At 55.0% G+C, this 25,167-nt stretch overlaps 1 protein-coding gene across 1 annotated transcript in view; it reads left to right on the forward strand.

The window, feature by feature from the left end:
- LOC122233674 (elastin-like) overlaps positions 1-8,163 on the forward strand; it is a gene marked incomplete at its 5' end in the record, with an annotated part of 62,589 nt that extends 54,426 nt beyond the window's left edge. Inside the window, 6 exons of the mRNA XM_042967174.1 lie at positions 413-493; positions 1,554-1,572; positions 4,774-4,955; positions 6,303-6,473; positions 7,172-7,223; positions 8,120-8,163. Of these exons, the coding sequence (XP_042823108.1) occupies positions 413-493; positions 1,554-1,572; positions 4,774-4,955; positions 6,303-6,473; positions 7,172-7,223; positions 8,120-8,163 (549 nt within the window). The remainder of the gene's footprint in view (positions 1-412; positions 494-1,553; positions 1,573-4,773; positions 4,956-6,302; positions 6,474-7,171; positions 7,224-8,119) is intronic.
- Between the last annotated feature and the right edge of the window lie 17,004 nt (positions 8,164-25,167).

The raw sequence follows: 25,167 nt of genomic DNA on the forward strand, positions 1-25,167 counted from the left end.
TGCCTTCAGGCCAGGGGCGTGCCTTCAGGCCCTGGGCGGGGCTTCATGCATGGGGCAAGGCTTCAGGCACAGGGCTTTCCTTCAGGCACGGGCCTTGCCTGCAGGCGAGGGGCTTTAGTACAGACACGTGGAGCTGTTTCAGGCAAGAGGCATGCCTTCAGGAACACGAGCCCCTTCGGGCACATGGAGCGTTTTCCAGCACGGGGCGCGCCTTCAACCATGGAGCTTGTCTTCAGGCCCTGGGAGCACCTCCAGGTACAGTGAGCGGCTTCATGCACGGGGTGCGACTTCAGGCACGGGGAGCCTCTGTGCTCTTCGGGCACAGGGCGCGTCGTCAGGCACTGGGCTCGCCCTCAGGCGCAGGGCGCCCTCAGGCAAGGGGTGCGCCGTCACCCACGGGGTGCGCCCTCAGAGAGCGCTTGTGCCTTCAGGCAAAGGGAATGCCTTCAGGAACGGGGAGCGCATTCAGGCACGGGGAGTGCCTTCAGGCATGGTGAGTGGCTTCAGGAACTGGAGGCTCTGTGCTGCGGGCACAGAGCCTGGAGGGGCTGCGTGGGATTCTGTGCCTCCCTCTCTGTCCTTACCCAGGAGGCTCTGTGGTGAGAGCACAGAGCCTGGGGGCTGCATGGGATTCTGTGTCTCCCTCTGTCTCTGTCTTTCCCCGGGAGTTTCCGTGCTGAGACCACAGAGCCCGGAGGCGCTGCTTGGAATTCTGCGTCTCGCTCTCTCGGTCCTTCCCCTGCAATTCCTTCAGGCACTGCGAGTGCCGACTTCAGGCACTGGCAGTGAAGACTTCAGGCACTGGGAGTGGGAGTGACGACTGCAGTCACTAGGAGCAACTTCAGACACCGAGTGTGACATTTCCTTCAGTCACTGGGAGGAACGATGACCTCAGCAGCTGGATCGGCAGCTGGGAGTGGCTTTGACTTCAGTCCCTGGGAATGACTTCGGGAGTGACTTCCGTCCCTGGGAGAGGGACTTCGAGAGGGACTTCCGTCACTGGTTGTGAATTCGGGAGTGACTTGCGTCACTGGGAGTGACATCGGGAGTGACTTCTGTCACGGGGAGTGACTTTGGGAGAGGCTTCCCTCACTTGGGAGTGACATAGCGAGTGACTTTCGTCACTGGGAGTGACATCGGGAGAGGCTTCTGTCGCTTGGAAGGACTTTGGGAGTAACTTCCTTCACTGGGAGTGACTTTGACTTCAGTCACTTGGAGTGACTTTGGGAGTGACTTCGTTCGCTGGGCATGACTCAGTCATCGGGGGTGACCGACTTCAGTCGCTGGGCATGCCCTCAGGCACCGGGCATGCCCGTGCAATTCAGGCACGGGGCGTGCCTTCAGGCGAGGGGTGTGCCTTCAGGCACCAGGCGGGGCTTCACGCACGGGGCAAGGCTTCGGGCACGGGGCTCGCCTTCATGCAAGAGGCTTGAGTACAGGCACGTGGAGCTGTTTCAGGCAAGAGGCGTGCCTTCAGGAACAGGGAGCGGCTTCGGGCCCAGGGAACATTTTCGGGCACGGTGCACGCCTTCAACCATGGGGCTTGTCTTCAGGCACTGGGAGCACCTTCAGGTACAGTGAGCGGCTTCGTGCACAGGGCACGACTTCAGGCACGCGGAGCCTCTGTGCTCTTCAGGCACAGGGCGAGACGTCGGGCACTGGGCTCGCCATCAGGCACACGGCACCCTCAGGGGAGGGGTGCACCGGCAGGCATGGCGCAAGCCTTCAGGGAGTGCCTGTGCCCTTGAGTCAAGGGGAGCGCCTTCAGGCATGGGGCTTGCCTTCAGGCACTGGGAGCTCCTTCAGGCATGGGGTGAGTCTTCAGGCACGGGGAGCTCCTGTGCAATTCGGGCAAGGGGAGCACATGTGCCTTTCACCAAGGGATGCCCCGTCATGCACAGGGAACTCAAGGAGACACAGAGAATGCCCTCAGGCAGGGGTGCAGCTTCAGAGATTACCCATGCCATTCAGGCAATGGGAGTCACTACAGGCACCGGGAGTGCATTCAGGCACGGGGAGGGCCTTCAGGCACGGTGAGTGGCTTCAAGAGCTGGAGGGTATGGGCCGAGGGCACTGGGGTACCGGTGGCTGCAGTGCCATGGTCACCGGGGCACTGGAGGCTGCGGTGCCGAAGGCACTGTGTTCACTGTACGGTGCAGTGCCGCGGGCACTGGATTCACTGCAGACTGCAGTGTCACAGGCACTGGGTTCACTGCAGGCTGCAGTGCCGCTGGCACTGCGTTCACTGGAGGGTGCAGTGCCGCGGGAACTGAGTTCACTGGAGGTTGCAGTGCCGCGGTCACTGGGTTCACTGCAGACTGCAGTGCCATTGGCACTGGGTTCACGGCAGGCTACAGTGCCGCTGGCACTGGGCTCACTGGAGTGTGCAGTGTCACTGGCACTGGGCTCACTGGAGGGTGCAGTGTCACTGGCACTGGGTTCACTGGAGGCTGCAGTGCTGTGGCAATATGTTCACTGCATGGTGCAGTGCCAGAGGAACTGAGTTCACTGGATGGTGCAGTGCCTCGGGCACAGGGTTCACTGAAGAATGCAGTGCCGTGGGCACAGGGTTCACTGCGGAATGCAGTGCCGAGGGCACTGGGTTCACTGCAGGGTGCAGTGCTGCTGGCACTGGGTTCACTGGAGGGTGCAGTGACGCTGGCACTGGTTTCACTGGAGGGTGCAGTGCCGCGGGCACTGGGTTCACTGCAGACTCCAGTGCCGCTGGCACTGGGTTCACTGGAGGGTGCAGTGCCACGGACACTGGGTTCACTGGAGGGTGCAGTGTCGCAGGCACTGGATTCCCTGCAGACTTCAGTGCCACGGGCACTGGGTTCACTGGAGGCTGCAGTGACGCGGGCACTGGGTTCACTGGAGGCTACAGTGCCGTGGCAATAGGTTCACTGCATGGTGCAGTGCCAGAGGAACTGGGTTCACTGGATGGTGCAGTGCCTCGGGCACAGGGTACACTGCGGAATGCAGTGCCACGGGCACTGGGTTCACTGCAGGGTGCAGTGCCACGGGAAATGGGTTCACCGGAGGGTGCAGTGCTGCGGCAACTTGGTTCACTTAAGGGTGCAGTGCCTTGGGAACTGGGTTCACTGGAGGGTGCAGTGTCGCGGGCACTGGATTCCCTGCAGACTTCAGTGCCACGGGCACTGGGTTCACAGCAGGCTGCAGTGCCGCTGGCACTGGGTTCACTGGAGGGTGCAGTGCCGCTGGCACTGGTTTCACTGGAGGGTGCAGTGCCGCGGGCACTGGATTCACTGCAGACTCCAGTGCCGCTGGCACTGGGTTCACTGGAGGGTGCAGTGCCACGGACACTGGGTTCACTGGAGGGTGCAGTGTCGCAGGCACTGGATTCCCTGCAGACTTCAGTGCCACGGGCACTGGGTTCACAGCAGGCTGCAGTGCTGCTGGCACTGGGATCACTGGAGGCTACAGTGCCGCAGGCACTGGGCTCACTGGAGGGTGCAGTGTCACTGGCACTGGGTTCACTGGAGGCTGCAGTGCTGTGGCAATATGTTCAGCATGGTGCAGTGCCAGAGGAACTGAGTTCACTGGATGGTGCAGTGCCTCGGGCACAGGGTTCACTGAAGAATGCAGTGCCGTGGGCACAGGGTTCACTGCGGAATGCAGTGCCGAGGGCACTGGGTTCACTGGAGGGTGCAGTGCTGCTGGCACTGGGTTCACTGGAGGGTGCAGTGACGCTGGCACTGGTTTCACTGGAGGGTGCAGTGCAGCGGGCACTGGATTCACTGCAGACTCCAGTGCCGCTGGCACTGGGTTCACTGGAGGGTGCAGTGCCACGGACACTGGGTTCACTGGAGAGTGCAGTGTCGCAGGCACTGGATTCCCTGCAGACTTCAGTGCCACGGGCACTGGGTTCACTGGAGGCTGCAGTGACGCGGGCACTGGGTTCACTGGAGGCTGCAGTGCCTTGGCAATAGGTTCACTGCATGGTGCAGTGCCAGAGGAACTGTGTTCACTGGATGGTGCAGTGCCTCGGGCAAAGGGTTCACTGAAGAATGCAGTGCCGTGGGCACAGGGTTCACTGCGGAATGCAGTGCCGAGGGCACTGGGTTCACTGCAGGGTGCAGTGCTGTGGGCACTGGGGTCACTAGAGGTTGCAGTGCCCTGGCATAGGGTACACTGCGGAATGCAGTGCCACGGGCACTGGGTTCACTGCAGGGAGCAGTGCCACGGGAAATGGGTTCACCGGAGGGTGCAGTGTCGCGGGCACTGGATTCCCTGCAGACTTCAGTGCCACGGGCACTGGGTTCACAGCAGGCTGCAGTGCCGCTGGCACTGGGTTCACTGGAGGGTGCAGTGCCGCTGGCACTGGTTTCACTGGAGGGTGCAGTGCCGCGGGCACTGGATTCACTGCAGACTCCAGTGCCGCTGGCACTGGGTTCACTGGAGGGTGCAGTGCCACGGACACTGGGTTCACTGGAGGGTGCAGTGTCGCAGGCACTGGATTCCCTGCAGACTTCAGTGCCACGGGCACTGGGTTCACAGCAGGCTGCAGTGCTGCTGGCACTGGGATCACTGGAGGCTACAGTGCCGCTGGCACTGGGCTCACTGGAGGGTGCAGTGCCGCTGGTACTGGTTTCACTGGAGGGTGCACTGCCGCGGGCACTGCCCTCACTGGAAGCTGCAGTGCCGCGGGCAGTGTGTTCACTGGAGGCTGCAGTGCAGAGGGCCCTGGGTTCACTGCACGCTGCAGTGCCTCAGGCGCTTGGTTCACTGCTGACTGCTGTGTCGCGGGCACAGCGTTCACTCGAGTGTGCAGTGCCGCGGGCACTGTGCTCCCTGGAGGCCGCAGTGCCGCGGGCACTGGGTTCTTTGGAGTCTGCAGTGACGTGGGCACTGTGGTCACTGGAGGCTCCGGGGCCGCGGTCCCTCGGGTCACCGGAAACTCCAGTCCCGCGGTCGCTGGGGCGTCCTGTGCCCCGGTACGGCTGGCACTGGAGCCTGGATGGGCTGCTTGGGATTCTGAGTCTCCCTGTCTGTTTTTCCCCAGGGGTCTCTGGTTTGAGCACAGAGCTGGAGGCTGCATGGGATTTTGTGTCTCCCTCTGTCTCTCTCTTTCCCCAGGAGTTTCTGTGCCGAGACCACAGAGCCTGGAGGCTGCTTGGAATTCTGTGTCTCCCTCTCTCTGTCCTTCCCCTCCAGTTCCTCCAGGAACTGGGATTGCGGACTTCAGGCACTGGGAGTGACGTCAGGAGTGACTTCAGTCCCTGGGGGTGACTTCGGGAGTGACTTCCGTCCGTGGGAGTGACTTCGAGTGGGACTTCCGTCACTGTGTGTGTCTTTGCGAGGGACTTCCGTCACTAGGAGTGACTTCAGTCATTGGGAGTGACTGACTTCAGTCCCTGGGCATGCCCTCGGGCCCTGAGCGTGCCTGTGCCCTTCAGGCGGGGGGCTAGACTTCAGGCACAGGGTGAGAATTCACGCATGGGGCAAGCCTTCAGGCATGGGGCATGCCTTCAGGCCAGGGGCGTGCCTTCAGGCAAAGAGTCTGGAGGGTGCTTGGAATTCTGTGCCTTCAGGCAAAGAGTCTGGAGGGTGCTTGGAATTCTGTGTCTCCTCTTTCTCTCTGCTTCCCCTCCAGTTCCTTCAGGCACTGGGATTGACGACTTCAGTCACTGGAAGTGACGACTGAAGTCACTAGGAGAAACTGCAGACACTGAGTGTGTCTTTGACTTCAGTCACTGGGAGTGACTATGACATCAGTCACTGGGAGTGACTTCGGGAGTGTTCCAAGAGTGGGAGTGACTTCGAGAGGGACTTCCGTTACTGTGTGTGACTTCGTGAGGGACTTCTGTCACTGGAAGTGACTTCAGTCATTGAGGGTGACTGACTTCACTCACTGGGCATGCCCTCAGGCACTGGGCATGCCTGTGCCCTTAAGGCAAGCAGCTAGCCTTCAGGCACAGGGTGAGAATTCAGGCATGGGGCAAGCCTTCAGGCATGGGGCGTGCTTTCAGGCAAGGGGCGTGCCTTCAGGCACTGGGCAGGGCTTCATGCATGCGGCAAGGCTTCAGGCACGGGGCTTGCCTTCAGGCACAAGCCTTGCCTTCAGGCACGGGGCTTGAGTACAGGCACCTGGAGCTGTTTCAGGCAAGAGGCATGCCTTCAGGATCAGGGAGCGGCTTCAGGCACAGGGAGCGTTTTTCAGGCACGGAGCACACCTTCAACCATGGGGCTTGTGTTCAGGCACTGGGAGCCCCTTCAGGTACAGTGAACTGCTTCATGCACAGGGCGTAACTTCAGGCACGGGGAGCCTCTGTGCTCTTCAGGCACAGGGCGCGCCATCAGGCACTGTTCTTGCCATCAGGCAAAGGGTGCACTCAGGCAAGCTGTGCGTCACCCATGGGGCGTTCCCTCAGAGAGTGCCTGTGCCTTCAGGCAAAGGGAGTGCCTTCAGGAACGGGCAGTGCATTCAGGCACGGCGAGTGCCTTCAGGCATGGTGAGTGGCTTCAGGAACTGGAGGCTCTGTGCTGCAAGCACTGGGGCCTGGAGGTTCTGTGTCGCGAGCACTGGGGCCTGGACGCCACTGGAGCCAGGGGGCTCCAGTGCCACGAGCAGTGGAGACATCAGGCTCCAGTGCCGTGAGCACCAGAGCCTGATGGCTCCAGTGCCAAGAGCACTGGAACCTGGATGGTCCGTGCTTCGAGCACTGGAACCTGGAGGCCGCTTGGAATTCTGCGTCTCCCTCTCTCTCTGTCCTTCCCCTGCAGTTCCTTCAGGCAATGGGAGTGGTGATTCAGGGACTGGCAATGAAGATCAGGCACTGGGATTGGCGACTACAGTCACTGGGAGTGACGACTACAGTCATTAAGAGTAACTGCAGACACTGAGTGTGACTTTGACTTCAGTCTCTGGGAGTGACTGTGACATCAGTCACTGGAAGTGATGACTACAGTCATTAGGAGTAAATGCAGACACTGAGTGTGACTTTGACTTCAGTCTCTGGGAGTGACTGTGACATCAGTCACTGGGAGTGACATCAGGAGTGACTTCAATCACTGGGAGTGACTTCTGTCAGTGGGAGTGACTTCTTGAAGGACTTCCTTCACTGTGTGTGACTTCGTGAGGGACTTCCGTCACTGGGAGTGACTTCAGTCATTGGGAGTGACTGACTTCAGTCACTGGGCATGCCCTCAGGCACTGGGCATGCCTGTGCCCTTCAGGCAGGGGGCTAGCCTTCAGGCACAAGGTGAGAATTCAGCCATGGGGCAAGCCTTCAGACATGGGGCGTGCCTTCAGACATGGGGCGAGCCTTCCGGCAAGGGGCGTGCCTTCAGGCACTGGGCGGGGCTTCATGCATGGGGGAAGGCTTCAGGCTCGGGGCTTGCCTTCAGGCAAGGGGCTTGAGTACAGGCACCTGGAGCTGTTTCAGGCAAGGGGCATGCCTTCAGGAACAGGGAGCGGCTTCAGGCACAGGGAGCATTTTCAGGCACGGGGCGCACCTTCAACCATGGGGCTTGTCTTCGGGCACTGGGAGCACCTGCAGGTACAGTGAGCGGCTTCGTGCACAGGGTGCGACTTCAGGCACGGGGAGCCTCTGTGCTCTTCAGGCACGGGGCGCGCCATCAGGCCCTGGGCTCGCCATCAGGCACAGGACGCCCTCAGGCACAGGCGTGCCTTCAGGGAATGCCTGTGCCCTTGAGTCAAGGGGAGTGCCTTCTGGCATGGGGCTTGCCTTCAGGCACGTGGAGCTTCTTCAGGCATGGGGCGCAGCTTCAGGCACAGGGAGCTCCTGTGCCATTCAGGTAAGGGGAGCACATGTGCCTTTCAACAAGGGACGCCCCATCATGCACAGGACGCTCAGTGAGACTCACGGCATGCCCTCAGGCATGGGGTGCGCCCTCAGAGAGTACCTCTGCCTTTCAGGCAAAGGGAGTGCCTTCAGGCACGGGGAGTGCCTTCAGGCATGGTGAGTGGCTTCAGGAAGCACGGGGCCTGGAGGGCGAGCACAGGGCCTGGAGGCTTCATGGGATTCTCTGTCTTCCTCTCACTCTGTCCTTCCCGGGAGGCTGTGTGCTGAGACCACAGAGCCTGGAAGCTGCTTGGAATTCTGTGTCTCCTTTTCTCTGTGTCCTTCCCCTGCAGTTCCTTCAGGCACTGGGAGTGCCGACTTCGGTCACTGGGAGTGACGACTGCAGTCACTAGGAGTAACTGCAGACACTGAGTGTGACTTTGACTTCAGTCACTGTGAGTGACTATGACAGCAGTCACAGGGAGTGACTTTGACTTCAGTCACTGGGAGTGACAACGGGAGTGACTTCCGTCACGGGGAGTGACTTCAGGACAGACTTCTCTCACTGGGAGTGACATAGAGAGTGACTTCCGTCACTGGGCGTGACTTCGGGAGACACTTCCCTCACTTGGAGTGACTTTGGGAGTAACTTTATTTACTGGGAGTGACTTTGACTTTAGTCACTGGGAGTGACTTTGGGAGTGACTTCATTCACTGGGCATGACTTCAGTCATTGGGAGTGACTGACTTCAGTCACTGAGCATGCCCTCAGGCACTGGGCATGCCTGTGCCCTTCAGGCAGGGGGCTAGCCTTCAGGCACAAGGTGAGAATTCAGCCATGGGGCAAGCCTTCAGACATGGGGCGTGCCTTTCGGCAAGGGGGGTGCCTTCAGGCACTGGGCGGGGCTTCATGCATGGGGGAAGGCTTCAGGCTGGGGCTTGCCTTCAGGCAAGGGGCTTGAGTACAGGCCCCTGGAGCTGTTTCAGGCAAAAGGCATGCCTTCAGGAACAGGGAGCAGCTTCAGGCACTGGGAGCGTCTTTAGGCACGTGGCGCACCTTCAACCATGGCGCCTGTCTTCAGGCACTGGGAGCATCTTCAGGTACAGTGAGCGGCTTCATGCACAGGGCGCGACTTCAGGCACGGGGGGCGGGGGGAGTCTGTGCTCTTCAGGCACGGGGTGCCCTCTGGCAAGGGGTGCGCTGTCAGTCATGGTATGCGCCCTCAGGGAGTGCCTGTGCCCTTCATTCAAGGGGAGCGCCTTCAGGCATGGAACATGCCTTCAGGCACAGGGTGTGCCTTCAGGCCCTGGGCGCGGCATTATGCATGGGGCGCTGCTTCAGTCAAGGGGCTTGCTTTCTGGCAGTGGGCTTGCCTACAGGCATGTGGAGCTCTATCATGCATGGGTCGTGCCTTCAGGAACAGGGTGTGGCTTCAGGCACAGGGAGCATCTTCAGGCAAGGGGTGCACCTTCAGCCATTGGGCTTGTCTTCAGGCACTGGGAGCAGCTTCATGCAAGGGGCGCGCCTTCAGGCACGGGGAGCATCTGTGCTCTTCAGGCATGGGGCATGCAGTCAGGCATGGGGCGAGCCATCAGACATAAGGAGTGGCTTCAGGCATGGTGCATGGCTTCAGGCATGGGGCGCGGCTTCAGGCAAGAGGAGGTCCTGTGCCATTCAGGCAAGGGGAGCACCTGTGCCTTTCAGGCACAGGATGCCCCATCCTGCACAGGGAGCTCAGTCAGACTCAGGGCATACCTTCAGGCATGGGGTATGTCTTTAGAGAGTGCTGGTGCCTTTCAGGCAAGGGGAGTGCCTTCAGACAAGGGGAGTGCCTTCAGGCATTGGAGGCTCTGTCCTGTGAGCACGGAGCCTGGAGTTTCTGTGCTGGGAGTACAGAGCCTGGAGGGGCTTCTTGGGATTCTATGTCTCCCTCTCTGTCCTTCCCCATGAGGCTCTGTGGTGAGAGCACAGAGCCTGGAGCCTGCTTGGGATTCTGTGTCTCCCTCTCACTCTGTCCTTCCCCTGGAGTGTCTTCAGGCACTGGGAGTGCCAATTTCAGGCACTGGGAGTGATGACTGCAGTCCCTGTGAGTGGAGACTCCAGTCACTGGGAGTAACAGCAGACACTGAGAGTGACTGACTTCAGTCTCTGGGAGTGACTATGACATCATTCACTGGGAATGACTTTGACTTCAGTCACTGGGAGTGACTTCAGGAGTGACTTCAGTCACTGGGAGTGACTTCGAGAGGGACTTCTCTCACTGGGAGTGACTTTGGGCATGACTTGTGTCACTGGGAGTGACATCTAGAGTGACTTCGTCACTGGCAGTCACTTCGGGAGTGACTTTCATCACTGGGAGTGACTTCGGGAGAGACTTCCGTCACTGGGAGTGACTTTGGGATGACTTCCTTCACTGGGAGTGACTTTGTCTTCAGTCACTGGGAGTGACTTTGGCTTTCAGTCCCTGGGAGTGACTTTGGGAGTGACTTCATTCACTGGGAATGACTTCAGACATTGGGTGTGACTGACTTCAGTCACTGGGTATGCCCTCAGGCACTGGGCATGCCTAGCCCTTCAGGCACAGGGCGAGCCTTCAGGCAAGGGGTGAGCCTGCAGGCATTGGACCTGCCTTTCAGGCATGGGGCATGGCTTCATGCTCGGGGCATGGCTTCAGGCAAGGGGCTTGCCTTCAGGTAAGGGGCTTGTCTTTAGGCATGGGGCATGCCTTCAGGCCCTGGGCATGGCTTCAGGCACAGGGAGCGGCTTCAGGCAAGGGGCTTGCCTTCAGGCAAGGAGCTTGTCTTCAGGCATGGGGAGCACCTTCAGGTATTGGGAGTGGCTTCAGGCATGGGACGCACCTTCAGTTACTGGGAGCGTCTGTGCCCTTCAGGACACTTTCCATGGAGAGTAATGCTGCACCACTTCTGGCCCCACATATGTGTGGTCATATCAGATAAAGGAATTTTGTCCTCATCGAGAGAGAGAGAGTCCTAGCTAGTGTTTGGGTTTGGGCCAGGGACTTAGTTAGGGCTGAATGGACAGGAGACCCATGATTGCCCTGGAAGGCTGAAGTGAGGGCCCATGCACTAATGCGTGTAAGGTTTAAGATTATGGTAAGGGTTGGTGTGAACTTTAGGTTGAGGGGTATGGTGAGGGTCAAGGTTACTGTTAGGTTTAGGTCCCAGGAGGTTCTAGGCGGTGAAATCCTAGCAGTGCAGTGGTCTTCACATAGGGTTGAATGGAGACTGCATGAAAGCCTCTAGTTCAGGCTTCGTCTTTCCATGCCAGAGCCAGCCTCCCGTGTGTGCCACTCTTCAGTTGAGCTTCAGCAACCTCCTTGTGCAAATCCATGCAGGCAGTGGACTTGACATGATGATGTTCCAATTCCATACCGAATAATACTTCAGGGGTCTGGGCCCTATGGGCGTGGTGTTCTCAGAATTAGGAACTGGATCCCCATTGGGAGAGAGCCATCGCTAGGGTTAGGGTACGTTCCAGCGACATAAGCACGGCTGAAGCAACACCAGTCCCTTGAGCTACATGGAGGGCTGAATAGGGCGCATGCACAGGTGCAGGTCAGATGTAGGGTTACGGTTAGAGTTGGTGAGGTTGGTGTGTATAGTTATGTTCATTGTTATAGTTCTGTTTATAGTTATGTTCATGGTGAGGTTGGTGTGTATAGTTATGTTCATTATTGGGTTTGGGGTTAAGTCCTAGGTGGCTCCAAGCGATAAACCAACAGCAATGCAGTGAGCTTCCCGGAGGGCTCAGTGGAGGGCATATTGCAGGTTGTCCATCATGCTTAGTCTTTGTTTGCCAGGGCAAGCCTCCATCGTGGGCCATTCTTTGATTGAGCCTCAGCAACCACTTCTGCAGCAACATCTGGGCTTTGGATATTACATGGTGATATTCCACATTCCACGCTGAGTAATACTCCTCCTCCTCTGGACTCCATGTGTGTGGTATCCTCAGACTAAAGAATTGGGTCACCATCAGGAGAGAGCCTTAGTTTGTGTTAGGGTTTGCTTCAGGGCCATAAGCAGCGCTGAAGCAACACTACTCACATTATCTATATGGGGTGTTGGATGAGGGACCATGCGCATGTGAGGCTGGTGTAGGATTAGCGTTAGAGTTGGAGTGAAGTTTAGGCTGAGAAGTACTGCGAGGGTCACGGTTAGGGTTAGGGTCCAGGAGGCCCTAGGTGCTGAAACCCAAGCAGTGCAGTGATCTCCCTGGAGGGCTGAGGGAGGTCACATTGGAGGGTGCCGGCCAGGCTTAGTCTTTAGGGGCTAGGGCCAGCCTCGGATATGGACCACACTTTGGTTGGGCCTCAGCAACCCCCTTGTGCAGCTCCCTCTGGGCTTTGGCAATTACCTGGTCATGTTCCACGTTCCATGCCAAGGAATCCGGCTCCTCTTCTGAACCCCACGTGTGTGGTTTGCACAGAAGTAAGTATTGGGTCACCATGGGGAGACAGCCTAAAATGGAGTTTGGGTTCAGTCCAGGGATGTAAGCAGGGCCAAAGCGACAGCAGTCCCGTGATCTCCCTGGAGGGCTGAAGTGAGGGTCCCTGCAAGGGTGCGGGTCAGTTGTAGGTTATGTTTAGAATAGGGGTGATGTTTAGGTTGAGGGGTATTTTGAAGGTCATGGTTATTGTTAGGTCTCACGAGGCTCTAGGTGCAACAACCCCAGGAAGGATGTGGTCTCCAAGAAGGGTTGAGTGGATCCCACATGGGGTTGTGCTGATCAGGCTTTGTCTTTGAGTGCCCGATCAAGCCTCTCATGTGAGTCACTCTTCAGTTGGGCCTCAGGAACCCCTTTGTGCAGCTCCCTGTGGGTAATGGAAATGACACGATTATGCTCCAAGATCCATGCTGAGGAATCCTGCAAAGCTTTGGGCCCCATGTGTGTGGTCTCTCAGAGTTAGGCATTGGATCCCCATCGGGATTCAGCCACAACTAGGGTTAGGGTTCGGTCCAGGGATGTAAGCAAGGCCAAAGCAACAGCAATTCCATTACCTACATGGAGGTTTGAATGAGGGCCATGTGCGGGTGAGGGTCAGGTGTAGGGTGTCAGGTGAAGCCTTAGAGTTGGGGTGAGGTTGAGGTTGAGGAGTATGTTGATGGTCATGGTTACGGTTTGGGTTAGGTTCCAGGAGGTACGAGGTGCTGTACCCCAAGCAGTCCAGTGGTCTCACTGGAGGAATCAGTGGAGGGAAAATGGTAGGTTGCCACTCAGGCTTAGTCTTTGGGTGCCGAAGCCAGCATCAGTTGTGGGGCAATCTTCAGATGGGCTGCAAACCCTTTTTGCAGCTTCCTCTGGGCTTTGGAAATTACTGTCGATGTTCCACGTTCCATGCGAGTAACGCTGCAGCGCTTCTGGGCCCCATGTGCGTGGTGACTGAGACTTAGGAATTTGTTCCTCAATGGGAGAGAGCCATCACTAAGGTTAGGTATCAGCCCAGGGATGTAGATAGGGCCAAATCCACATGAGTCCATGATCGTTCCAGAGGACTCCATAGGGCCCATGCTTGGGTGCGGGTCATGTGTAGGGTTAGCGTTAGAGTTGGTGTGAAGTTTAGGTTGAGGTGTATGGTGAAGGTCAAGTTTAGTGTTAGTGTTAGGTCCCAGGAGGTTCCAGGCAGTGAATGCCTAACAGTGCAGTGGTCTCCACAGAGGGCTGAGTGGAAGCTGCATGGAAGTCTACAGTTCAGACTAAGTCTTTGCGTGCCAGGGCAGCATCCTATGTGTGACAGTCTTCAGTTGGACCTCAGCAACCTCCTTGTGCAGCTCCATCCCAGCAGTGCAAATGAAATGATGATGTTCCAGTTCCATCCTGAAGAATACCACAGGGGGTTGGACCCTATGTGCATGGTGTTCTCAGAGTTAGGAACTGGATCCCCTTTGGGGGAGAACCATAGATAGGGTTAGGATTCGGTCCAGGGACATAAGCAGGGCCGAAGTGACACCAGTCCCATTATCTACATGGAGGGCTGAATGAGCGCCCATGCAGGGGTGCAGGTCAGGTGTAGCGTTACCTTTAGAGTTGGGGTGAGGTTGAGGATGATGTGTATGGTTCTGGTCAATATAATGGTTAGGTTTTGTCCCAGGTCCTCCAGACGCTGAAGCACCAGAAGTGCTGGTCTTCCTGGAGGGTTCAGTGGTGAGCACATGGGAAGGGTGTGGATCATGCTTAGTCTTTGAGAGCCAGAGTGAGCCTCCTTTGTGGGCCATACTTTGGTTGAGCCTCAGGAACCGCTTCTGAAGCAACATCTGGGCTTAGGATATTACATGGTGATATTCCGTGTTCCATGCTGAGGAATCCGCCTCTTCTTCTGGAAGGGAGGTATCCTCAGACTTAAGAATCGGGTCACCATCTGGAGAGAGCTTTAGATAGAGTTGGGTTTCAGACCAGGGCCATAAGGAGGGCCACAGATACCCTATTCCACTTACCTACATGGGGTGATGAATGATAGCCAGTGTGCAGGTGAGGGTCAGTTGTAGGGTTAGCGTTAGTGTAGGAATGAGTTTGAGGTTCAGGGTATGGTGAGGGTCATGGTTAGTGTTAGGGTTAGGGCCCAAGAAATTCCAGGCAGTGAACCCCTAGCATCGCAGTGGTCTCCATGGAAGGCTGAGTGGTGGCTGCATGGGAGCCTTCAGCTCAGACTTATTCTTTGTGTTTCAAGGCCAGCCTCCCGTGTGTGCCACTATTGATTTGGGTCTCAGTTACCTCCTGGGGCAGCTCCATCCCACCAGTGGAAACGAAATGATCATGTTCCAATTCCATACCGAATAATACTGCAGGGGTTTTCACCTATATGCGTGGTGTTTCAGAATTAGGACCTGGATACCCATTGGGAGAGAACCACGGATAGGGTGAGGTTCTGTCCAGGGATATAAGCAGGGATGAAGAGACACCGGTCCTGTTATCTTCATGAGGGCCTGTATGAGGGCCAATGCACAGGTGAGGGTCAGGTGTAGGGTTAGCATCAGCATTGGGGTGAGGTATAGGTTGAGTAGTATGGGGAGGGTCATGGTTGGGGCTAGGGCTAGGTTCCAGGAGGCCCAAGGTGCTGAATCCAAAGCAGTGCAGTTGTTTCCCTGGGGGACCCAGAGGAGGGCGCATGGGAGGGTGCCGGTCATGCTTATTTTTTGGGTGCCAAGGCCAGCCTCTTGTGTGGGCCACTCTTCGATTGGTCCTCAGCAACCCCCTTGTACAGGTCCCTCTGGACTTTGGAAATGGCATGGTGATGTTCCACGTTCCATGCCAAGTAAGCCTGCACCGCATCTGGGCCCCATGTGCGTGGTTTTCTCCGAGTTAGGAATTGGGTCCCCATCGGGAATGAGCCATACCTAGGGCAAGGGTTTGATCCAGGGACAGGCCATAAGCAAGGCCGAAGGAACAACAATCCCTTTATCTCCATGGAGGGCTGAATGAGGGCTCATGCACGGATGCGGGTCACGTGTAGGGTTAGCGTTAGACTTGGGGTGAGGTTCCGATTGAGGAGTATGGAGTGGGTCATGATTAGGGTGAGGGATAGCTCCAAGGAGTCCCCAGGTGATGAACCCCATGCAGTGCAGTGGTCTCCTGGGAGGGCTCAGTGGAGGGCACATGGGAGGTCAGGTTTAGTCTTTGGTTACCAGTGCCAGCCTTGCATGTGGGCCACTTTTGAGCCTCAGCAAGCACTTTGGCACCTCCCTCTGGTATTTGGACATGACATGGTGGCGGTCCACGCTCCGTGTGGAGTAATCCTGCACCGCTTCTGGGCCCCAGGTGCGTGATATTCTCTGCATTAGGAATTGGATCCCCATCGGAATAGAGAAATAGCTAGGGTTACAGTTAGATTCAGGGACATAAGCAAGGCTGAAGCAACAACAATCCATTTATCTCCATTGAGTATGAATGAGGGCCATGCGTGGTAGCAGGTCAGGTGTAGGGTTAGTGTTAGAATTGGGGTGAGGTTTAGGTTGAGGAATATGGCGAGGGTCATGGTAAGGGTTAGGGGTAGGTTCCAGGAGGCGCTTAAGCGCAGAAACCTAAGTAGTGCAGTGGTCTCCTAGAGGGTTGAGTGGAGGACGCAAAGGATGGTGCCATTCCTTCTTAGTCTTAGGGTGTCAAGGCCATCTTTGGGTGTAGGACACTCCTTAGTTGGGCCTCAGCAGCGCCCTTGTGCAGCTCCCTCTGAGCTTTGGAAATGACATGGTGATGTTCCAGGGTCCAAGCCGAGTGATTTACACCATGAGCGTGCTGTTGTCAGTCATTGGAATTGGGCCCCATGAGGAGGGAGACTTAGCTAGGGTTAGGGTTCAGTGCAGGGACATCACTAGGGCAGAGTGACTCCAGTCTCGTGAATTTCATGGAGGGCTGAAGTGAGAACACTTGCGAGGGTACGGGTCTGGTATAGAGTTAGTGTGAGAGATAGGTTTAGGTTTAGGTTGAGGGTTAGGGTCAGGGTTCTGGTTAGGGTTGGGGTTAGGTCCCAGGAGGCTCCAGATGCTGAACCCACAGCAGTGCAGTGGTCTCCCCGAAGTGCTGACTGGAGTACACAATGGATGCTGCGGGTCAGGATTAGTCTTTCGGTTGCCAGGCCAGACAACTGTTTCTGGCACTCTTCAGGTAAGCCTCAGGAATGCTCTCGGGCACAACGGAGGCTGCCGGTCAGGATTAGTCTTTGGGTTCCAAGGCTAGACAAGTGTATTGGACACTCTTTGGGGGAGACCTCAGGAATCGTCTTATGCAGCAGCAGCCGGGCTTTGGAAATGACATGGTGATGTTCCACGTTCCACGCTGAGTGATCCTGCACTGCTTCTCGACCCCACGTGCATTCTGTTGTCAGACATTGGGATGGGTACCCATGGAGAGTGAGTTTTAGCTAGGGTTAGGGTTCAGTGCAGGGATGTGGCCAGGGCCAAAGGACTCCAGTCTCGTGATCTCCCTCGAGGGCTGAAGTGAGGGTACATGCACTGGTGTGGGTCTGGTGTAGAGGTATTGTGAGATATATGGTCAGGTGAGATTGAGGGTTTTGCTCAGGGTTATGGTTAGGGTTAGGGTAGGTCAAAGAAGGATCCAGGCGCTGTACCCACAGCAGTGCAACTGTCTCCCCGAAGGGCTGAGTCAGTGCACAATGGAGGCTGCTTGTCAGAACTAGTCTTTGGGTTCCAAGGACGGACAACTCTATAAGGTCTGGTGTAGATAGGTGGGTCTAGTGTGATAGAAACTGTTAGATTTAGGCTGAGGGTTATGGTTAGGGTTATGGTTAGGTTTAGAGTTAGGTCCCAGTAGTCTCCAGGCGCTGAACCCACAGCAGTGCAGTCATCTCCCGGAAGGGCTGAGTGGAGTGCACAACGGAGGCTGCCAGTCAGGATTAGTCTTCAGTTTCCAAGGCCAGACAACTGTATTGGGCACTCTTCAGGTAGGCCTGTTGAATCCTCGAGTGCAGTGGCAGCCAGGATTTTGAAATGACATGATGATGTTCCACATTCCACGCCAAGTATTCCTGCACCGCTTCTCGATTCCATGTGCGTGCTGATGTCAGACTATGAATTGGATCCCCATGGGGAAGGAGCCTTAGCCAGGGTTAGGGTTCGGTGCAGGGAAGTCACCAGGGCTGAAGCAACTCCAGTCTCGTGATATCCCTCAAGGGCTGACCTGAGATCCCATGTGAGGTTGCGGCTCAAGTTTAGGGTTAGGGTTAGAAATAGGGTTATGATTAGGTTGAGGTTTATGGTTAGGGGTATGGTTAGGGTTTTCTTCATTCCCAAGGCTCCATGCACTGAACCCACAGCAGTGCAGTTGCCTCCACGAATGACTGAGTGGTGTGCACAACGAGGCTGCGGGTCAGGATTAATCTTTGGGTTCTAAGGGCAGACAACTGTATCTGGTCTGGTGTAGATAGGTGTGTCTAGTGTGAGTGATAGGGTTAGGTTTAGGTTGAGGGTTAGCATATGGTCCTGGTTAGCATTAGGATTAGGTCCCAGGAGGTTCCAGGCACTGAAACCACAGCAGAGCAGTTGTCTCCCCAAAGGGAAGAGGGGAGTACACAAGGGAGGGTGCTGGTCAGGATTAGTCTTTTGGTTCCAAGGCCAGACAACTGTATGGGTCACCCATCGGTTAGGCCTCAGGAAACCTCTTGTGCAGCTGCAGCGGCGCTTTGGAAATACGTGGTGATGTCCACATTCCATGCGAGTGTTCATGAACCGTTTCTGGTCCCGGTGTGTGTGCTGTTATCAGTCTTTCGATATGGATCCCCATGGGGAGAGGGCCTTAGGTTTATAGTTTTAGATTTAGCGGGTAGAGTTAGAGCGTTAGGATGAGGGTTTTAGGGTTAGGGTTAGAGGGTTAGGGTAAGGTTAGGGTTAGTTCGGGTTATGTTTACATTTACAGTTAGTTAGAGGTAGGGCTCGGGTTAGGGGAAGGGTAGGGGCAGGATTTAGCATTAGGGTTATGGTTAGGGTTAGGTGTTAGGTTTAGGTGGTGGTATTTTGTTTAGTGATAGGGTTAGGAGTTGGGCAAAGAATAGGTCATGCTTGCACCCCCACTTTGAGCGGGAAGGTGTTCATGCGTGGACACCGCCCTCCATGTTCAAGGGATTGTGTTCTTGCTATCACCCCAGTCTCTCTGCACTGCAGGTTGTTCTTCCCTCGCCCCATTCCAGCTTTGCTCTGGAGTATTTCACACCGTCACCCCACCCTCTCTCGGTATGGTCGGATTTCACGTACCACCCAATCCATTTTGGTGCATGGGGTGTGTTCACACATGTGACCCCCACACCCTCTGGGTGCGATGGTGTCACCCATGAGCCTCACCCCTCCTTAGATTGGGATTACTGATGCCAGTATTAAATCTGATACTGATGCCAGTATTAAATCATGAATATCTATTTTCACTTTCACAACTGAAGAAGTAGGCATTTCTTAAGGTAAGGTTTATGGTTAGGATTAATATTAGGTGTTAGTTAAGGTTTAGGGCATGGTGCAATCCCCCTTGGTGTGGGATGGCTTCACGAATGTGTCCCATCTGCTCCCCTTTATCCGCGATGTAGCAGTGATGTTCCTTTTAATTCAGATGTTTCATTCAGATGTTTTAATTCAGATGTTTTAATTCACCTAGATGTCTCTGGGTTAAACGTCCCACTTTGTCTTGGTTCATGGTCTCTCGGTTTCTTGTTTTGAGCCCTGGGTAGCTTCTGTGCTGATGGCTCTGAATCTGGAGCCTGCTTCAGATACTATCTGTCTCTCTCTCTCTCTCTGCCCATGCCCCACTTGTGTTCTTTGTGTCTTTCAAAAATTAATGTACCTAAAATCATTTTCAATCCGATATTTCCTGGATGGCTCTTTTCACTTTCATTGCTGAAGAAGCAGGCGTCTGTCTCGTTCATTGTTCTTTTGTTATCTTTGGCATAGCTGACAACATATACGACATTTCCCCAGACAGCATCGGGGATGCGCAGCATTTCTTCTACCAGCCGGACACCTCTCATCCACTGTAACACTGCATTTCTCTAGCGCATCCCACATGCTCTCGGAAACTGGACTGTAACTGTGGATGGTAGCACTGTCCCATAGTCTTCTGATGGTATTTCAGGAGGTTCTTCATTCACATCTTTGGTTACCTGAGTGTCTTCACATCTCTTATGTTTCCACTAGGCCACTGCTATGATGCCAAACAGGGAACCCGAAGCACACAGGGATTCAGGGGCAGACCAACTACCGCTTGGCTCCCACAAATTGTCACCTTGGAACTCTTTATGGATGAAGAGAAAACACCCACCACCACCGTTTCATAACCCTGCACCAAATGTGGAGACAACCACCACCCACCCCCAAAAGGAAACTCTAGCAGGGTACATGTATCGAACCTAAGGTGTTGGTCATGTATTTTGGATCAATAAGTGAGGTTGTACTTTTGACTGGTAAGTGTACATCTAAATCCCTCAGAGGGGATATTCTCTGAGGTCACCCCAACCTAAATTGTTGGCCCATGGGGAGATGTGTTGTCTCTACTGGTTGTATTGATGTTGTCTCTGTAGGCCAGTGAATTAAAGCTCCATAGGGTCTTGTCCTGTTCTTGCCTCTTCACGGGAAGGTCCATTTCACCGATTGAAAAAGACAGCAAGGGAGTAGTGTTGCCACTATTAAATCTGACGTTTCATGAATGGGTCTTTTCACTTTCATGGCTGAAGAAGCAGCATCTCTGATGATGAGGGTTAGGGTTTGGATTACCCTGAGGATTAGGGTAAGGGTTAGGTCATGCTTGCACCCCCATTTTGGCAAGGAAGGAAGGTCACACCTGACCCCCGCCACCCTCCTTGCGGAAGGGTGTTCAGGCATGCACCCTGCCTCCCCTCCACAAGGGAGTAGTGATGCCACTATGTAACGTGTTGTTTTATGAATGTCTCTTTTCACTTTCACAGCTGAAGAAGCAGGCATTTCTTAAGGTAAGGGTTATGGTTAGGATTGCCGTTCATGGTTAGGGTAAGGGATAGGCCATGCCTGCACCCTCCCTTGGAGTGGGAGGGCGTTCACACTTGCGCCACGCCCCCCCTCATCTCGGGGGGGCGGTGTTCACCAATAGGAACCAGTCCCCTTCAGCAGGGGGGATGTTGATGTATGCGCCTGCACCCATCTCGTGTGCGAGGGTGTTCATGCATGGACACCACAACCCTTGGCGAGGGAGGGCATTTGTCCATGCACCATGCCCTCCTTGGCTCAGGAGGTGTTCACGCATGAGCACAGTGCCCCCTTGGCTTGGGAAGGTGTTCAGGTATGTGCATGAACCTGCCCCCCAGCGTGGGAGGGGGTTTACGCATGTGCCCTCCCCCTTCAGGTGCTGGAGGGGGTCACCTGTGCACAGCACCACTAGTCAACAAGGGAGTAGTGATGCCACTATTAAATCTGACGTTTCATGGACGGCTGTTTTCACTTTCACAGCTGATAAAGCATGCATCTCTTAAGGTCAGGGGTAGGGTTAGCATTACAGTTAGGGGTTAAGATAAAGGCTAGGTCATGCTTGCTCTCCCCCCTCAGCACGGGAAGACTTCACGCATTACCCCACTATCCTGAGCAAGGGAGAGTGTTCACCCTTTCACCCCAACCCCTGAGAGTGGTAAAATATTGAAGCACGTGCTCCACTCCACTTCCGCTGGGGAGGGCTTTCACACATGCATAGATCCCCCCTTCGGGACAGATTGTTCACATACGTGCATGACCACCTGTCAGGTTGGGAGGGTGTTCACTCATGGTCACACCCCACCTCTGCATGGGAGATGGTTCATGCATGTGTCTTGCTCACCTCAGCAGGGAGGGTCTTTACGCATGTGCACAGCCCCACCTTGGTGTGGGAGGAGGTCACCCATGCAGAGCGCCACCCTTCAATGAGGGAATAGTGATGCCACTATTAAATGTGACGTTTCATGAATGGTTCTTTTCAATTTCACAGCTGAAGTAGCAGACAACTCTTAAGGTAAGGGTCCGGGTTAGCATTACCATTAGCGGTTAGGGTAAGGGTTATGTCATGCTTCCACACCCACCCCCTTGTCTCTAGAGTGTATTCACACAATAGCACTGCCCCTCAGTGTGGGAGAATATTCATGCATGTGTCCTGCCCTCTTCAGCATGGGAAGGTGTTCACACATGCGCCCCAAACTCTTCAGCTTGGAAGTGAGTTCACGCATTCTCACATTTGCACCACCCGTCCCAAGGTGAGGGAGGGTGTTGACACATGTGCCCTGTCTCCCTTGGCATGGGAGGTGGTTCACACATGCTCCTCATCCCCTCGGTGAGGGAGGGTGTCACCCATGAACAGTGCCACCCCTCGGAGAGGGAGTACTGTTGCCACTATTAAATGTGACCTTTCATCAATGATTCTTTTCACTTTCACAGCTGAAGAAGCATGCATCACTTAAGGTAAGGGTTAGGGTTAACATTACATTTAGGCTTTAGGGTAAGGGTTAGGTCATGCTTGCTCCCCCTCTCTGCACGAGAGGTGTTTCACTAATACTCCCTGCCCCCCTTGGCACAGATGGGCACAGACCTCTGTCCGTGTAGAAGGGTGTTCTCATGCACAACCCTCCTTGGTGACGGAGCGCGTTTGTGCATGCACCCTGCCCCATTAGTGTGGGAGTTTGTTCTCGAGTGTGCAAGGCCCCCCCTCCTGGCGGAAGGGCATTCACCTATGTGCACCATCCCCCCACTCTGGCATGGGAAGGTGTTGACCTATGTGACGTGACACATCAGTATGGGAGAATATTCACGCATCTGTCCCGCCCCCCTCTGCCTGGGAGGGTGTTCATGCATGCGCACAGCCACCAGTCAGTGAGGGACGGTATTCATGCATGCGTACAACAACCCCTCCATGAAGGAGGGCATTCACATATGCGCCATGCATCCCTCAACAAGGGAATGGTTCAAGCATGTGCCCCATACCCATTTTGGCACGGGAGGGTGTTGACCTATGCACCTCACCCCCTCAGCGCTGGAGGGTGTTCATAGATGTGCACAGCCCCCGTTGTGGCAAAATGTGTTCACATTTCTGAACAACCCTGGCTAGGGGAGGGATGCCATTCGCACGTGGGCCCCGCCCCATACCACTGGGTGCTATTCACACATGTGCACAGCTCTCCCTACTTGTGGAAGAGTGTTTACACATGCACAAAACTCCTGCTCCAAGAGGTAGGGCGTTTCCACATGAGCACAATCCCCATCAGTGAGGGAGGGCATGCATGCATGCTCCTTACCCACTACCGCAGGAGGCTGTACAGGCATGCGCACAGCCCCCCTACTGGTGTATGTTCACGCATGCACACAGCTCCCCTCAATGAGGGAAGGCATTTGCACATGTGCCCCCCTCCCCTTGGCAAGGAAGGGTGTTCAGGCATGCACCGAACCACCACCTCAGCCAGGGAGGTCGTTGGTACATGCGCCCTGCCCCACTTAGCACAGGAGGTGGTTCAGGCTTCCGCCTGGCCCCCTGTCAGCATGTGAGTCGTTAACCAATGCACAGCGTCACCCCTCCGGGAGGAAGTACTGATGTCACTATTGAATGTGATGTTTCATGAATGGTTCTTTTCACTTTCACAGCTGAAGAAACACAGCTGAAGAAACGCGGCCAGGGAGGGCGTTGACGTATGCTCCCCGCTCCTCTCGCCAGGATGGTGTTCACGCATGTGCAAACCACCCCCCTCCTTGCCGAAGGGGGTTCAGGCATGCCCACAACCCCTGCTCTGTGAGGCAGACCATTTGTACAGGCACACAACCCTCCCTCAGCAAGGGACAGCGTTCATGCTTGGCCCCACTCACCTCGGTGGGAAGGGTGTTCACACATGCACATAACCCCCCTCAGCATTGGAGGGCGTTCAAACATGTGCCCCACCCCACTTGACGCCAGAGGTGGTTCAGGATTCTGCCTTGACCCTTGTTGGTGTGTGAGATGGTCACCCATGCACAGTGCCACCTTTTAGGGAGAGTAGTGATGTCGCTATTAAATGTGATATTTCACGAATGGTTCTTTCACTTTCACAGCTGAAGAAACACCCATCTCTTAAGGTAAGTGTTAGGGTTGGCACTGACATAAGGGGTAGGGTAAGGCTTAGGTAGTACTTCCTCCACCCTGGGTATGAAAGGTTTTCAAGCATTAGCGTTCCCCCACTTTGGACAGGAGGGGATTAACACATGCGCCCTCCCACATTAAGGGAGGGGGTCACCATTGCGCCACTGTCTCTGCGATGGAGGGGTGTCACTCATGTTCTTTCCCATACCTTGGCATGGGAGGGGATCATGCATGTGCCCCTTCTGCACCCCTTCATCGGCAATGTAGCCTTGATGTTCCTTTTAGGCCAGACGTATTTTGCACTGCCTCGGCCGCTCAGTGGATTAAGTGTCCCACTTCGGTTCATGTCATAGTCTCACGGTTTGTGGTTTCGAACCCTGGCTTCACCTCTGTGCTGATGACTCTGAACATGGAGCCTGCTTCAAATACTGTGTCTCACTCTCTGTCTGCCCCTTCCCCACATGTGTTCCATCTGTCTGTCTGTCTGTCTCTCTCTCTCAAAAAACAGTGAAGCTAAAAATATTTTAAAGCAGCCCCATCAATCTACTTGTCTTCTTGCCCTATTCCTGCCTCTTCACGGGAAGGTCCATTTCACCGATTGGAAGAGACAGTAAAACCGTGTGGCCATTCAAATGAGTCACTATTTAGGAAACAAGTGATTATGCTACTTTTGCACGGTCAGGATACCATGGCCATTTCATGAATGTCCCTAGGCAGGCGGGGCCTCTAAAACTAGAAATGCTAGAGTTGATTTTACTGGTAAACAGGTGGGGTTTGTGTTCACTGAGTTCCTTTTACTTCATTTCATCTTTCCTTGATTGCCTATCTGTGTTGGGTCAACAATTGGTTTGATATTGACTTTACAGTTAGGTTATTTTTATCTCATGGTTAACTATCCATGGTTATCCACTCTGATTGAGCTTAAGCAAGTACAAATATTTCTTGTTGCACATACTAGCATTATTGTTTCCTGTGCACCTGCAGCTGTTTCTCCCGGCCCACGGGGAGCAATCACTTCCCATCCAGCACCACCTGCTTTGTCTTCCTATGCCTAGCAGTGCACGTGCCGGTGCCTGCAGAACTTCCCTTGTTTCTCTGTCAGCTGAGTCTGAATGGGCTTCCTCTCCCACTCGTCCCTACTTCTCATCTCTTTAATGGATGACACACATCGCTGAAGGTCACAGTGAAGTCTCAAACTTCAGTATGTGGATTGATTACGTGGCACCATTTTACAGTCTCACTTGATTACCTACTGTCTTTAAAAATTACTTCCTTCCTCCTCCCACAGTCTGGGCCGCTGCTCACCAGTGTCTGTGTTGGTAGGTCCTCATCTTCTTCCTGCCCCCATCTGCTTTCCATCTGCCCTTACTCTGGGGTGATCTCAGCCAGCCTCAGGCTTGTATATGCCAGCAGCTGGGGCCTCTAAGTCTTTATGCACTGCCCACAGCTGTTCATGTCTCCAGACACCTGACTCCAGCTGTGCACCACACAGGTGCTACCCTCCCCAGACTCTGCTACCTCCCTGTAGGCCTCTCTATTCCCCTCCCCTTTTTTACTGAGCTTCTGCCACACTGGCCCCTCCCTGTTCCCTGAGCTTGTCAGGCACATACCCCTGCTTCAGGTCTTTGCACTCACTTTGTCTCTCTCTGTCGGGAATATACTTCCACGTGCCAACATGACATACTCCCTCATTTACGTCATAACCTTGCTCTGACATCACCTGCTCAGTGGAGTCTCTGCTAGCTCTCTGTCTAAAACTGAAAACTTCTCCTTCTCTGACCTGAACACCCAATATCCCTTCCCTGCATTCTTTTTCTTCCTGGTCCTTGGCACCATCTGTTTTTCTTTCTTGCT

The sequence above is a fragment of the Panthera tigris genome, chromosome E1 (genome assembly GCF_018350195.1).
Source record: "Panthera tigris isolate Pti1 chromosome E1, P.tigris_Pti1_mat1.1, whole genome shotgun sequence".
In the NCBI taxonomy this organism is placed as follows: domain Eukaryota; kingdom Metazoa; phylum Chordata; class Mammalia; order Carnivora; family Felidae; genus Panthera; species Panthera tigris.